A 16,468-nucleotide genomic window follows, 5' to 3' on the forward strand; every position below is an offset into this window, starting at 1 on the left:
TTACTTTGTTTTTTGTACATCTTTTGTATATATTAAGTTCTGCATTGTTCCACGTTTTCATGGAATATTAAATCATTATTTAATAAGTTTGACTTCTGCTGTACTAAACTAACACTCATAGCCTAGAAGAGATTGAAGTGTGTATAAGTCCGTGCCTGATTGTATGATTGAGCGACACTACCGTATAAGATTGTAATTGCATTGTGTGTGGGGCGTTTGTCATACGTTGGCCTAAAGCGCAAAGCTGACCCGAATACAAAAACGCGGATTGCGCGCTGAGGACTCGACAGCAGAGTGGAAGTGTCTAGTGAACCGCTAGTGGTGACAGTGAGAGGTGTTCTGAGGGGTCCCAGCCTTGTTTTAGCTCGAATAAGGCTGCTCCCCGCTTGATCTGGTCAAACCCGCAGTCAGGAACCGTATACGCAGGCGTTTCGCGGGCCGGTTCCTGACACTAGCCATTCTCTAGAGCAGGGGACCCAAACCTTTTTCGGCTCGGGGACCACTATCCAGACCAAACCTTTTCCTGGGGCCCGGGAGGATGGGGGGGGGGGGTATAGGGGTGTGTGCCAGTTTTCGGGGGGGGGGGTGGCGGTAGGTAATCCGGGTGCCAGTATCTAGGAAGTATAGCTGCCCCAGTATAGCCAGTATAGATGCCTCAGTATTGTTAGTATAGCTGCCCCAGTATAGCCAGTATAGATGCCTCAGTATACTTAGTATATCTGCCCCAATATAGCCAGTATAGATGCCCCAGTATAGATGCCCCAGTATAGCCAGTATAGATGCCCCAGTATAGCTGCCTCAGTATAGCCAGTATAGATGCCCCAGTATAGCTGCCCCAGTATAGCCAGTATAGATGTCCCAGTATAGCTGCCTCAGTATAGCCAGTATAGATGCCCCAGTATAGCTGCCTCAGTATAGCCAGTATAGATGCCCCAGTATAGATGCCCCAGTATAGCCAGTATAGCTGCCTCAGTATAGATGCCACAGTATAGCCAGTATAGCTGCCTCAGTATAGATGTCCCAGTATAGCCAGTATAGATGCCCCAGTATAGCCAGTATATCTGCCCCAGTATAGCCAGTATAGCTGCCTCAGTATAGCCAGTATAGATGTCCCAGTATAGATGCCCCAGTATAGCCAGTATAGATGCCTCAGTATAGATGCCCCAGTATAGCCAGTATAGATGCCCCAGTATAGCTGCCTCAGTATAGCCAGTATAGATGCCCCAGTATAGATGCCCCAGTATAGCCAGTATAGCTGCCTCAGTATAGATGCCCCAGTATAGCCAGTATAGATGCCCCAGTATAGCCAGTATAGATGTCCCAGTATAGCCAGTATAGATGCCCCAGTATAGCCAGTATAGCTGCCTCAGTATAGCCAGTATAGATGCCCCAGTATAGATGCCCCAGTATAGCCAGTATAGATGCCCCAGTATAGCTGCCTCAGTATAGCCAGTATAGATGCCCCAGTATAGCCAGTATAGATGCCCCAGTATAGATGCCTCAGTATAGCCAGTATGGATGCCCCAGTATAGCTGCCTCAGTATAGCCAGTATAGATGCCCCAGTATAGCCAGTATAGATGCCCCAGTATAACCAGTATAGATGCCCCAGTATAACCAGTATAGATGCCCCAGTATAGCCAGTATAGCTGCCTCAGTATAGATGCCCCAGTATAGCCAGTATAGCTGCCCCAGTATAGCCAGTATAGATGCCCCAGTATAGCCAGTATAGATGCCCCAGTATAGCCAGTATAGCTGCCCCAGTATAGCTGCCCCAGTATAGCCAGTATAGATGCCCCAGTATAGCCAGTATAGATACCCCAGTATAGCCAGCATAGATGCGCCAGTATAGATGCCCCAGTATAGCCAGTATAGCTGCATGCGGCCGCCGCTGTGTTACCTTAGCTGGCGGCTGCTTCCTCTGTATTTATCCTGGTCAGCCTCTCTCCTTTAATCCCGTTTTCTCTCATAGCATCGCATCTCCCGGCTGCTGTGAAGACGCAGAAGCAGGAGAGCAGCTTCCTGTAACGGCGATGCATATCACCATTACCATGGAAACCGCTGCCCAGCTTCCTGCCTCTTCACAGCGAGAGACGCGCTGCTATGAGAGAAAACGAGATTGAAGGAGAGAGGCTTACCAGGATATATACAGAGGAAGCAGCTGCCAGCTAAGGTAACACAGCGGCGGCCGCGGGGGGAGGGAGCGAGAGGACAGATCCGCGGCCCAGCTGCAAACAGCTCACGGACCAGCAGTGGGCCACGGACCGGGGGTTGGGGACCCATGCTCTAGTATGTTGATGCTTAAAGGGGCACTATGGCGAAAATTAAGCTACTGGGATAATGCATGCACCCAGGCGATGGGATCTTCATCCGCCCGTCCAGCGTCCTGTATCCATGGCTACAGCGGTGCCTCATGTGACCTGTTACATGCTGCCGGGTCACATGTAGCACCACTGTAGTCAGAGGAATCAGGCCAATTAAACAACAAAATTTGTTAACCCTTTGCACACTCACATGCAAATGCTCTCATGTGAATGCTCACTGCAAAACAACCATCCAGGAACCACTGCTATGTAAGCTAAAGTGTTCGTTTGCAAGAAAAAAAAAAAGCATTATTTTGCATAGTCACATACAATGCACAGAGGCTCCCCAGAGTTCATATGTGTCCTAACTCTGGCCCTGTAACATGCATAATGCAAGCATTCAAACACAGAGTGCATCTGTGACGGATTGCGGAGAAACCGCTGCGCCTTCTGACAGTGAGGCGGCGGTGTCCGCGCATAGAGCGGCGGTTTCCCCGCAGCAACATGCGTCTGGTTTGGCTGGACCCAGTAGTGCACACAGATGGAGAGCTACGCGCGCGCGCCGCAAGACAGAAAGGCTCTTTATACCAATAGGAGAAGGGTCAGCTGAGCGAGGTGGCCAGCTGATCCCAGCTCAGTGGTTGATTGGTTGATGGGAGCTGGGTGGAGCTGGAGAGCGCTCCACTATATATATCTCTTGCTGTTCAGTTGCTGGTTGTCTGGCGTTGCGAATACCTATGTGTTAGCACTCAGACCTAGTCAGATCTTTCAGTGTGGTGGAACCAGGAGGACCTGGGAATCCGCACTTAGCCAGTTTACTGTGTATTATCGGTGTTATTCCTTAGACCAGTTCCAGGGTGTAGAGACCACGGACCTCACACCCCAGACTAGGAATACTGTGTATCATCTGTGTTATTCCTTAGACCAGTTCCAGGGTGTAGAGACCAAGGACCTCACACCCAGACTAGGAAACTTGTGTTATCATCCTGTTATACTTCAGACTAGTTCCAGGGTGTAGAGACCACGGACACACCCAGACTAGGCATTGTTTGATATCTGTTATGACGTATTGCTTTCCTGACCACTCCTCTGATCTCTGATTCGGTACCTTGCACTTCTGATATTCCGTTGCCAAACCCTGCTTGCCCTGGATACCGAATCAGCTTACCGTTTTTTTACTTTATCTGTCAGTGTGTTGCCGACCCGGCCTGCCCAACCCTTCTGGCTGTCACCCACCCCTTGGGTGCTCAGCCTCCCTGCAGGGGCCCTCTGCTTCTCAGAGGGGACACTGCTGCTAAACCAGTCAGAGTCTCCTTCTCCTGGAGTCCTTGACTGCAGTAGAGTCTGTCTCTACTTATTGGACCACCTGCTACCCCGGTGGTCCAATTTCTACTGTTACTCCAAACACTCACACACCTCAGGTGTCCAGAGGTTAGCAATATATCTGTATTATCGGTGATTCTGCAGATCATCAATAATCAGGTATATATCTGTATTTTTGGTGATACTGCAGATCACCAATAATCAGATTCTCTCTGCGTGCTGACACCAATCGTTAGAGCATCAGCCTAGCAAAAGATTAGGAGTACGTATCCTGTCTGTGCCATGAGAGGGAATTAGAATATGTGCTCCTAATCTGTGTGATAGGTTGATGCATTCTATGCTTGCATCATGCTTGCATTATACATGTTATAGGGCCAGAGTTAGGACACATATGAACTCTGAAGAGCCATTGCACAGTGCTAAATAAAAATACAGGGAGAGGTGGTTTCTTATTGCAGGTAGACCAGAGTAATGCGATATATGGCTTTTAAACACACGCTGGGGCAGATGGAAAAGGGGCAAACTCCTGTATTACACACTGAGCGGAGGCAATAAGAGAAGAGTCTCCTGATTTGTAACTGCAGTGCTGACCACAGAGAGTTAAGATGACCAGCTAGGACTCTATCGGTCACCGCTAGGGGTCATGGGAAGTGTAGTCCTGAGTCCATCAGCCAGTCAGCACAGGACACAGTATCAATCCCTTCCAGTTGCTCTTCTGCTAGGAGTGGTGCAGATGAATGACGATGGCATTTCGGATGTTCAGGCATCAGTGTATTTGATCTATACGGCATTCTAGCCATCCTTTATATAGAAAGGCCACTTTCTCATCATCTTTATCTGCCACTCTCCCGCTCAGCTTCTGCACGATGTTCTTGAACTTCTGACCTCCGCAGAGAAGCATGGTTGCGGATGTTTCATAATTCATGAATCGTTCGGCATTATTTTCTGTCACGGGGAGAAGCGGCAGCGGCGGAACGCTGGAAGGCCGGGGAAGATGAATGGCGGACTGAAGCTCTTCAGATGGACTGTGAAATATCGATGCAGGTTCCCGCTATGATGGGCCAGATGTCAGCGGGAAGCGGCGTATTGAGAGAATAATTTCTACTGTATAATACAAAGGTATAGCGGAGCTTTCTCGAGTTTCGTGAAAGTCAGAGGTCATCAGTTTCTGTACAGGTCATGGAACTCCAAGGCAGAGGCGTAGCAATAGGGGTTGTAGAGGTTGCGACCACATCGGGGGCCCTTGGGCCAAAAGGGCCCTCCCTCAACTACAGTATTAGCTATCTATTGGTCCTGTGCTCATAATATTTACTTCTATAGATACTTTGAATAGTGGTAACCATTAACAAGCTATTTCCCATCCCCTTCTTACACCTCTGACACTGTAGTTGCCATTGGCAGGTTTTGGCACGCCGTATCAATTGTTATGCATAGAGTGCTTGGGGGCAGGGCTGCTCAAATCCGATCCGGGAGACATCCGGGTAGTTCTATACGGATATCTCCCAGTAAACCTGTGCGGGGTGGGCAGGGGAGGGGTAAATCTCACCTGTCTGACGTCTTCTTCGGTCCGTCCATCGGCACTTCCCACGATGCGGTCCAAGCGGCGGTCACGTGATTACAAACACTTCCTCCTTCCGGGTTGAAGGAGGAAGTGTTTGTAGTCACGTGATGCGCGTGGACCTCATCGTGGGAGGCGCCGAGGGACGGACGATGAAGACGTCAGACAGGTGAGATTGACCCCCCCACGCCCACCCCGCACAGGTTTACTGGGAGATATCCGGATAGCAACTGTCCGGGTATCTCCCAGATCCAGATTTGAGCAGCCCTACTTGGGGGCCCCATTTTAAAACTTGCATCGGGGCCCACAGCTCCTTAACTACGCCACTGGCGACACTTCAGGGGTCATAGTGCTGTATAGATGCATCGCTAGGCGACGACAGAACAGTACACCGGTAGAACATCGGGGCCCCAAACTTTCACCTCAGCAATCGCATCTGATCGCTACAAGCGATAATTATTAAAAGTTTGTAAACAGGTATAGGTATTGCAGGGGTTAACAATGGGTTAATAGGCTAGCCTGGAGTTAAAACTTAACTGGGGATTTTTTTTAAAAAAAACACTATTTTATTGGGACCATGTCACTTTAATTTTTCATTTTTATTTTTTTTTAGTTTTAACACTTTTTTTTTTGTCTAACTTTAATGAATGATTATTGCTATTGCTAGCAGCAATCATTGGGCTTGATTCACAAAGCGGTGCTAACCTACTTAGCACGTCTAAAGTCTTAAGGCGCGCTAACCAAAGTGCTAAGTAGGTTAGCACCGGTTTTCTCAATTGAGAAATCCGGTGCTAACCTACATAACACCCTGGTTAGCACGTCTAAAGACTTTAGACGTTCTAAATAGGTTAGCACCGCTTTGTGAATCAAGCCCATTCAGTTTTAACACAAGCACCTGCACGGTTATTTTTAATGCAGGACGTAGATTTTATATCCTGAAACCTACTGCAGCACTATAAAAAGTAAATTTCTCCCAGAATAAAATGCGCTATTTATTACTTTTTTATGTGGCTGCTTTTTATGTTGCTGTCACTTACAGGAGGTAGTACTATATATACTCAAGTATAAGTCTAGACATTTAGGTCTGATTCACTTCATAAAAGTATAGGGGTCAGCTTATACACGAGTCACTGGCAGCACTGAGCACACTGAGTAATGTGTGTACTAGTAGTGACAATACCCTGTGGCAAGTGATACTTTGAGGAAAGGAAATGCAACAAGGAAAGGGGCAGGAGGGAAATACTGGGCTTCAGGAAGGGGGGGTGAATAATTGCAGCACTTGGGGGCCTGGAGGAGGTATTGGCTGCACTTAAAGCAATGGTCCAAGCAAAATATAAAATTAAAATCCACTTAACCTGGGGCTTCCTCCAGCCCCTGGCAGCTGTCCTGTGCCCTTGCCGCAGCTTCCGGTGGCTCCCGGTGCCCTTCACTGCAGAAGCCGACCTCGCCAGCTCGGCTTCTGGGTCGGCTTCTTGTGCGCTCCACGGCGCGGGTAACGTGGTCCCGCCGACGTCATCAGGTCTGTACTGCGCAGGCGCAGAACTACTACGCCTGCGCAGTACAGACCTGATGACGTCGGCGACGTCGAGTATATACGGTAGAAATCTAACAGTTCCGATTATGGTTTTGGAGTAGCACATCATTCTCTGATGCAAAAAATGAAAAATAACATACTTCTCGAAAATCGGAAATTTTCGGAAATCAGAATCTCTGCGGAATCGAAAATGGGCATTTCTGATTATCCCTACAGGTCACATGAGGCACCGCTGTAGCCATGGATACAGAATGCTGGACGGTCAGATGGAGATCGCTGGATCATCCCCATCACTGGAACTCTGAGAGTAGGTGAGTGAAGCAGTACCGCGCATCTAGGGAGGGGAAGACCGGGAGTGTGAGGAGGGGACATTTGGGGAGGGGAGCCGCCTCTTGCCTCCCGGAATCATGTGATTAACGTTTCTTCATAGAAGAACTGCCTATAATAACTAGATGTAGATTTCCCCCGATGTCCTCAATTCACAAAAGGCAGTTTGGTAAAAATCATTTAGGTATTTAACACTTTTCATTCACTTCCACATGAGGCAGAAGTTCGGTAATTTACCAAACAAACATGCTTCAATTCACTAAGCCCTGTTCGGTAAGTGTCCAGCTGTGTAGCCGGTCACCGGGGAGGCAGGAAGCTGTGAGTATGTCCAGTGGATCCCCAACATCCCTTCTGATGTGCTGCAGCCACCAGGGGGAGCTCTGCTGTATGCCAGGGATGCAGAAACAGTGTTGCCAACTTAGCGACTTCGTCACTATATTTAGCGGCTTTTCAAGTCCCTCTAGCGACAGTTTTTCTAAAAAGCGACAAATCTGGCGACTTCCCTCCCCCATCCCAAAGCACTCACATATTAGGCCCGCCGCCCGTCCTCTCGCAGGAGTCCCCCTCCCATCAAGCCGCTGGTAGCCGCCCAGTACGGGGCAACCAATCACCGCACTTCCAGTCAGGGGACGTCACTCACACTAGCCCCTCCCTGCTCCCATCGCAGGCGCTCTTGCAGGTGACGTCAGGTGACAGGTCGCTGGATGATGTGTGGGAGGCGGGGTCGGGGGTGGAGCCGTTATGCAAATTACGTGATGACGTCATCCAGCGACTTCTAGGACAGCCAATAGCTACTTTCCTTACTGACGAGTTGGCAACACTGTGCAGAAAAGCCTTTTAAAAGGTCTCCTTCCCTTGCTCTGTGGGAGTGGAGACCTGCCTTCTACCATGTCGGATCAAATCAGGGTGAGAAGCAGGGCTGTGTGGCTCTCCCTATTGGCTGTCTGTCAGTGTTACCGCATAGAGACAGTGGGCTTGATTCACAAAAGAGTGCTAACTGTTAGCACGGCCGTTTTCGCGTGAATTTTCGCGTTTGCGCGCGATCACGATTTTTCAGACGCAACTAAACGTTTTCGGGCGCAAATGCAAATGTTCGCGCGAAAACGAAAATTTGCGTTTGTGCGCAAAAATGTTTAATTGCGCTCAAAAAGTCGCTATCGCGCGCAAACGCGAAAACGGCTGTGCTAACAGTTAGCACTCTCTTGTGAATCAAGCCCAGTGAGTTATCGGCCGGTCAGAGCTAGAGAAAAATACCGAACACTGTTGTCCGATTTACCGAATGCGTTAATCTTTGTGAATCGCAATTTCTTGAGGCAATTACCGCACAAGTCGTTAATTTACCTCACTGGTCGGTAATTCTAATTTTCAGTGTGGTAAGGCTGGGTGCACAGATAGCAGAAACGCTGGCGTCTATAAGACGTTAGTCTATAAGACGCTGAAGATGCTATGTTGCACTTGAGATTTACAATATGCGTTTCGCCGACGCTGGTAGTGTTGCATATTATTCAGGCTGGCTGCGCACATAATGAATATCAATGGTGACGCATAGCGTTTTAAATGCTTTTTTTATGCGTTTTATTGGTTTTTAAATGTTGATGATGTATTTTTACTTCTTCTTTACGTCCTGATTATTTAGGATTAAAGGGCAGGAAAAAAATGCATTCAAAACGCATACAAAACGCATACAAAACGCATGCAATACGCATACAAAACGCAACAGCGTTTTCAATTGGCGGACCGCAAACACACCAAAAACGCAAACAAACGCTGTAAAATCGCACCTGCAATTCACAAATGCAAAACGCAATAAAAAAAAACGAGATTCAAAAACGCAAACGCACCTTTTTCACGCTATGTCATATTTGAACCCAGCCTAATAGATTTAGTGAATTGGCATTTGGCAAGTCGAATGTGGTAATTCTTAAGGTGGCCACTAATGATCCAATTTGTTTCATCCAATTTTACCAAATCTATGTAGTATAAGCGTAAATTGAGTGAATATATTGAATGGGTAATTAAGGCAGTTACCTTATATTACATAGAATTGGTAAGAATGGATGAAAAAGATTGGATCATTAGTGGCCACCATTAGTGAAATGAGGCCTATGTGTCTTGGTCACATGTCAGGCCTGCACACATCCGTACACGTAACAGGTCACAAAAAAGCCCACATGTACAGAGGCCATAACGCCTTCCCTTCCAGAGACACTCGGAATGGGAATAACATGATAAGCGATGATGTTGGGGTGTGAGGTGGAGAAGGATCTATGTTCTGTCACTGGTACCCACACAGCCATATCACCTCTGCACCGCCCCTGGCAATAGTGAGGCACCAGCAATGAGGCACAGCCCTGATTATTATTCCCCTCCTCATGTCTGGCCGGATGCCTTTGTTTACACCCAAAGAGAAATTCCGCATTTCACATTTATTATTCCTGTAATAAGCACATTATCATCAGGGAGAATAATGATGTGACAAAATGTGAAATGATGTGACCCTGCAGCTGTCTGCAGCGAGGGAGGTGAGCTCAGAGCGCCACCTGGTGGCTAGATGCAGAAATTACAGGCATAACAGCATAAATGCAACAGCGATTATATTGTATGTATTATACTGCATGATTGTTGTTATTATTATTATTATTGTCATTATTATTATTCTTGTGAATAGGATTATTAGTGCAAAAACAATACACAGTATTGTGCAATAAATAGTAAGGATTATTATTATTTAGTATTTATAAAGTCCTGAAATATTCCACAGTGCTGTACAGAGTATATTGTTTTGTCACTTAACTGTCCCTCAGAGGGGCTCACAATCTAATCCCTACCATAGTAATATCATACCTCCCAAATTTTTGCGATGAGTAATAGGGACACTTAAAGGGACACTGTAGGGGGGGTCAGGGGAAAATGAGTTGAACTTACCCGGGGCTTCTAACGGTACCCCGCAGACATCCTGTGTTGGCGCAGCCACTCCCCAATGCTCCGGCCCCGCCTCCGCTTCACTTCTGGAATTTCAGACTTTAAAGTCAGAAAACCACTGCGCCTGCGTTGCCGTGTCCTCGCTCCTGCTGATGTCACCAGGAGCGTACTGCACAGGCCCAGTATGGTCTGTGTCTGCGCAGTACACTCCTGGTGACATCAGCGGGAGCGAGGACACGGGTGTGCAGGCGCAGTGGTTTTCTGACTTTAAAGTCAGAAATTCCAGAAGTGAACTGGAGGCGGGGCCGGAGCATCGCTGAGTGGCTGCGCCAACACAGGATGTCTGCGGGGGACCATTAGAAGCCCCGGGTAAGTTCAGCTCATTTTCCCCCGACCCCCCTACAGTATCCCTTTAAGCCACGGCCTGCCACACCCCTGATCACACCACCGTCACACCCCTAGTCACGCATACCATAAAGATTTCATGAGAAAAATATGCCGCTTTATAATTCAAACCACACTGGTCCTTTCTATCCAGGTTCATTTTCCTTCATATTAACATTTTAAAATTAGTAATATATCAATTTAAAGGATACATCCAGACAGATTTAAAAATGAAAAAATCCACTTACCTGGGGCTTCCTCCAACCCCTGGCAGCCATCCTGTGCCCTCACCGCAGCTCTGGTGGCTCCCGGTGTCCTCCGCCTGGTAACCTCCTCTGCAGAAGCCGACCACGCCAGCTCGGCTTCTGGGTTGGCATCTTGTGCGCTCCACGGCGCAGGTCACGTGGCCTGGCTGACGTCATCAGGATTGTACTGCGCAGTACAATCCCGATGACATCGGCTAGACCGCTTCTGCAGCGGAGGACACCGGGAGCCACCGGAGCTGCAGCGAGGGCACAAGACGGCTGCCACGGGCTGGAGGAAGCCCCAGGTAAGTGTATTTTGATTTTTTTAATCTGCCTGGACGTATCCTTTGGATGGGAATAAAGTTTAGAGTTAATCAACCACATTTTTTTAGTAGAGAAATCTATATATTTACATAGAAAGAGGGACAAAGTCCTGAAAGAGGGAGAAATGAGGAGGAAAGAGGGACAGAGTGACAGGGCTCCCAAAGAGGGACTGTCCCTCCAAAAGATTGACAGATGGGAGCTATGGTAATATGTCTATGTATGTATCGTGTGGTGTGTATCGTAGTCTAGGGCCAATTTAGGGGGAAGCCAATTAAGGCCTCTTTTACACGGACAGTTGATTGGCAGTGAAATGCCTCTCAAGCTCTCACAACTTCTCACCGCCGTCTGGTAACTGCTTGTTGCTGCCAGATATCTTCTCACTGCTGCCTGGTAACTGCTTGCTGAGCACACAGTTCAACTGTCCATGGAAAAGAGGCCTAACTTACTGTATCTGTATGTTTTTGGGATGGGGGAGTAACAAAAAAGTTCCTGTACTGTGTTAGCCAAACAAATTATTTAGGTAGAAAACTCAAAGTCTTGTAAAAGTAATACCTTTTAATGGCTAACTGATAAAATTAAATGATGCAAGCTTTCTGTGATCTAGCCCCCCTTCTTCAGGCATATTTCCAGATGTAAGCTGAAGTAAAACACTGATGCAGGTAAATAGTAAACACGTAGATGGCAGTTGTGCTGGTTACTGTTTAGCAGTTAGATGTCAGGTGATCAGCAGGCTGGAGCCAGTGAGCTCGTGCAAGTATATCTGAAGTTTAGCAGGTTTAAAGGCAACCTGAACTGAGTAAAATTATTTAAAATAAATACTTGATGTAGCTGCAAGTGAATATTACATACCTTACCTCCAGGGCCGGATTTAGCATAAGGCACTGTAGGCACGTGCCTATAGGCGTCTGATGAAGGAAAGGCGGCTCACTTGCCTCCCTGAGCACATCACTCCCTACTTCCCTGTGCAGAGTCCTGATGAGACTGTAAATGAGAGGTTACTCACCCAGCTCTCGACATTCCACTGGCGACATCACTCTTTAGTCAGGGGCACCTCTAGATACTTAAGGTGCAAATCTCTGGAGGTGGATGGAAGCATATGCAAGCTCATAACAACATAAGTCTTGGCGCTGTGTTATCTTGCAAAGGTGAATAGGATCTACCCTTACCACAGCAGCGGAGCTGGTTGTTAAAGCAGCACAAAGTTATTTGCTCTCCTTTATCTTGCATGGAGCGCCTCTCACTATCTTGTTATAAACATGTCATACTTACCTCCTGTGTAGTCTACTCATTAATCTCTTTCCCCTCTCCTGCACCCTATTTTTCCATTGTGATCAATGGAATTCTCTGTCCTCCATTTTTAAAATGGCCATTACTCCATAACAGCTTTTTGGTCGGCACACTGTCAAACTGTAATATCGCCCAGTTGAGCCATAGGGAAACATGGACATTACCTTGCATATTCAGTTGTAACTGACAGCAACTGATAAATAACTGACAGCAACTGGTATATTTCAGTTCTGACAAAATGTTGTCAGAGCTGGAAGGAATCGTTGTAAGAAGGAAATGGTGAGCTTCTGAGAGGAACTGGTGGTGAGGTGAGCAGGCCTGGATTTACCACACAGAAGCCTATAGGCACAGATGTCCTGGCACCCTAGACTTCACTGCAAGTGTGCTGGCTGTCCCAGCTGTCACTTCTCCCTTACTTCCCTTGCCTGTCATAGGCAGCTACAGGTGGCCCTTAGCATTAGGTAGCCAGAGGTACCCTCAGTATTTATTAGCTAGAGGTGCCCCTTAGTATTAGGTAGCCAGAGGTACCCTCAGTATTAAAGGGGAACTTCAGCCTAAACAAACATGCTGTCATCAAGTTACATTAGTTATGTTAATTAGAATAAATAGGTAATATAATCTCTTACCCACCCTGTTTTAAAAGAACAGACAAATGTTTGTGATTCATGGGGGCTGCCATCTTTGTCATGGGGGCAGCCATCTTTGTCATGGGGGCAGCCATCTTTGTCATGGGTGCAGCCATCTTTTTGGTTGAAAGGAGGTGACAAGGAGCAGGAGACACAGTTCCAACTGTCCTGTGTCCTGATAACCCCTCCCAACTGCACACGCTAGGCTTCAAATGTCAAATTCAAAATATAAAAAAAAAAAAAAAAATTGCACTAAAACAGCAGAACGAGAACAACAAAATCAGAAATCCCATCATGCTTTGCACAGCATCAGGGGAAAAATGCCCGGGCAGTTTTCTTCCGTGCAGCTAAAAATAAGGCTTGTATAAGAGAAACAAAGTTCTGATGCTGTGAAACTGTTAAAGAAACACGAAGCCTTTTCAGTGCTGCTGAGTCGATTTTTAGTCCGAAGGTTCTCTTTAACTCTGCGTTCTTATAGTGCAGCTGAATGCACTCAAGAAAAGGAAGCGGAGAAAAGTTGGGACGAGAGCGGGCCGGGCACCACTGACACCACTGATCGTGTTTTTTGGCTCAGAGTATCACAAGGGTGGGAAGCGAGGTTTCTAGGAGAGGGTCCTATAGAGGCATAGGACCCTCCTTATGTGAGTGTTCGACTTCTGTACCTACTTTGCCTTGTTTTGAATAAAAGTTTGTTTTATATCCACTGAGAGAAACTTTTCTCAGCTTCCTTTTCTATGACGTGTTTATGTTTATTTTGACTTTTAATTTTCAGTTCAGGTTCTCTTTAAGCTAAACTAGGGCAGGTGCTAGAGGGACGTGGCCCATTTTTTATAAAATGTTGTTCATGTAAAAATTGATCGCTCCCTGAGAATAATGTGCTCCTTCCTTTGTAAAATGTTTACAGCCCAATAAAGACTCCCGATTAGATATGCCTTATGACATCTCTGCTAGTTCTGTGTATGGAACAGCATGAGAGGGCTGGCTTGGTGGGGACACCTTGCAGGACTAAACTAGCTTGGTGACTAGCTCTTGTGCGTATTAATTTCAGAACCCAAAACATTAAATGATTACTGCTTTTAGATTCCTAAATGTCACCAAAAGTCACAAAAAAATGAATGGATTAATGAGTTTTCATATTCCGCATAGGCTAGGCAGCACTAACCAACACTTACACTGGCGCCCTCTCTGGTGAAGACGTAGAATGCAGGGTCTCTTTGTAGGTGGCAGGAGCTCAGTAAGGCCTCTGGAGCCCCCAGTAGCAGCTGGAAGATAAAATAATAATTATAATAGCAACATTTATAAAAGGAAGTCAGAACTGGAGTTGCCAACTGTCTAATGTACCCCAATTCACTCTCTCCACTATGGTATGCATAGACCTTCTGTCCCTCTGTTGTACACCCAATCCATTCTGTGCCTCTATCATAGCGTAGCTCTTTTTTATCCCTCTATTCTACCCCAATCACCTCTGTCCTACTGAACTCCAATCTCCATTATTATTCCACAATCCCCTCTCTACTTCCAAAGTACCCCTGTACCTTACTTCCTTTCATCTCCAGCAGAGATGAATTAAGATGTAATGAGGCCCTAAGCAAGGTAGTAGATTTGGGCCCACCTTGTGGTCCTTTCGGTAAGCTGAAGTGGAGAGAGTCAAAGAAGGTGGCAGGTGGGTCCTTTGACACCCACTAGGCTTCAAGCAACTGCTGATCTCCAGCCCTCTCTACTGTGCTACAATTCCCTCCTTGCCCCACTCCCTCTTCACTTTCATTGTATCCTAATGTACAAGTTTCCTCTATTACAGCCCAGTCTTTTTGTCCCTCCATTGTACCCCAAACCCCTCTGTTTTACTGAACCCAATGTTCTCTATTGTACCCCAATCCCCTCTGTCCTACTGAACCCAATGTTCTCTATTGTACCCCAATCCCCTCTGTCCTACTGATCCCAATTCTCTCTATTGTACCCCAATCCCCTCTGTCCTACTGATCCCAATTCTCTCTATTGTACCCCAATCCCCTCTGTCCTACTGATCCCAATTCTCTCTATTGTACCCCAATCCCCTCTGTCCTACTGATCCCAATTCTCTCTATTGTACCCCAATCCCCTCTGTCCTACTGAACTCCATTCCCTCTATTGTACCCCAATCTGCTCTGTCCTACTGAACTCAATTCCCTCTATTATACCCTAATCCCCTCTGTCCTACTGAACTCAATTAAATTCCCTCTATTGTACCCCAATCTCCTCTGTCCTATTGAATTCAGTTCCCTTGTACCCTCATTTGTCTCTGTCATACTGAACCCCAATCCTGTCTATAGCTCTCTAGTACCCCAGTCCCTTCTGGCCTTCCACTGTATCTCCATTTCCTCTGTCCCTGTATTGTACCCCAAAACCTTCTGTCATTCTATTAGCTTCAAGTCTCCCTGTCCATCTACTGTAACCCAACTGGTGATAAAAGATTTCAAAAATTGGTTAAGTAAAGACTAACTTAGCAACACCAGCTAAAACTGAGAGTAACTTAAATCACTATATCTAATTGTACTGTGGCCTTCTCACTGGTTAATACATCATCATTTATATTGGAGTGACCAGTTAGTAAGGCTCATATAGTTGCTCACCTGGTAGAATGAATGGAAGTTTCTCTCTCCCGGCTGCTGCTTGAGGACTCGAGACTGGAAGGAAAAAGAGATTTAGCTCCTATTTTGTTTTCTCCAGTCAATACCAGAATCACTTTCTAGTGTGGTGTGATGGGCGGCTTCCAAATTCTATCACCATATAACATTGTGCAAAGTGATAGGGGACAGTGGTGAAGAGTAATGTTAGGAAGGGAAGAGGTGGGAGGTTATAGTTAGGCAGAGGCGAGGGGGCAAGTTTAGGTTTAGGGAGAAAAAAGTGGAAAAGTTAGGTGTAGGCAAAGGAAAGGGGGAGGTTAGTGTGTAAGTCAGAGGAGAAGGTTGAGGTTAGGACAACACAGAGGAGAGGTGGGAAGTTACCGTAAGGCGGGAGATGTTTGGTTTAGGCAGAGGAGAAGGAAAGAGGTTGGCATTATACAAATGGCAGACCTACCATCAGGGGCATACCTATACTTAATAGCCCCCCCCCCCTGCAAAAATCATAGCATGGGGCCCCTTTGGTCCCCGAACCCCACAGGATTGGGAGCCGGCGAATAGCAGCAGAGAGTGTTCTGCTGTAAAGCAGCCTCTGGAAGCAGGAAAACATTACACACACTCCTGCACATGGTTTTGGAGAGTGACTGAGGAGGTTTCTTTGCTAATTGGCTGCACTTGCAGTTAGGGGGAGGGAGTGGCCCCCAAAGCCTCTGGACCCCACTGCGATGGCAGGGGTCGCCCGGGTGATTGCTATGCCCAAGCCTACCATGAAGTCACCTGAATGATTCAGGCGGATCTAGGCGGTGGCGTTTGGATGAACAGTTTGGACCATCTGGCGCCTGCCTCCTCTCTGCTTTCCCTCCCGCCTTCCTGGCACACATACTACCCTCCTCATCTAGGCAGCCCCTAATCCCTGTCCTCATTCGACCAGTGGCACTTGCCGCCCTTAAATAGGGCTTGCTACGGTAAAAACCCATCACTGGGGAGCGATCACCATAGGAAAGCTTTGGCATGTGACCAATCAGGCCGGGGTGCTG

General features: G+C 47.1%; 1 protein-coding gene across 2 annotated transcripts in view; it reads right to left on the reverse strand.

Annotated features, from left to right (window-relative positions):
- The window catches only part of LOC137518023 (unconventional myosin-Ig-like), a 221,986-nt gene that overhangs the window by 175,329 nt on the left and 30,189 nt on the right, over positions 1–16,468 (reverse strand). For both annotated transcript variants that reach the window (XM_068235194.1, XM_068235195.1), the window contains exons 5-6: positions 15,441–15,494; positions 14,004–14,093 (exon numbers count right to left, since the gene is read on the reverse strand). In XM_068235194.1, the coding sequence (XP_068091295.1) occupies positions 14,004–14,093; positions 15,441–15,494 (144 nt within the window). The remainder of the gene's footprint in view (positions 1–14,003; positions 14,094–15,440; positions 15,495–16,468) is intronic.

The sequence above is a fragment of the Hyperolius riggenbachi genome, chromosome 5 (assembly GCF_040937935.1).
Source record: "Hyperolius riggenbachi isolate aHypRig1 chromosome 5, aHypRig1.pri, whole genome shotgun sequence".
In the NCBI taxonomy this organism is placed as follows: domain Eukaryota; kingdom Metazoa; phylum Chordata; class Amphibia; order Anura; family Hyperoliidae; genus Hyperolius; species Hyperolius riggenbachi.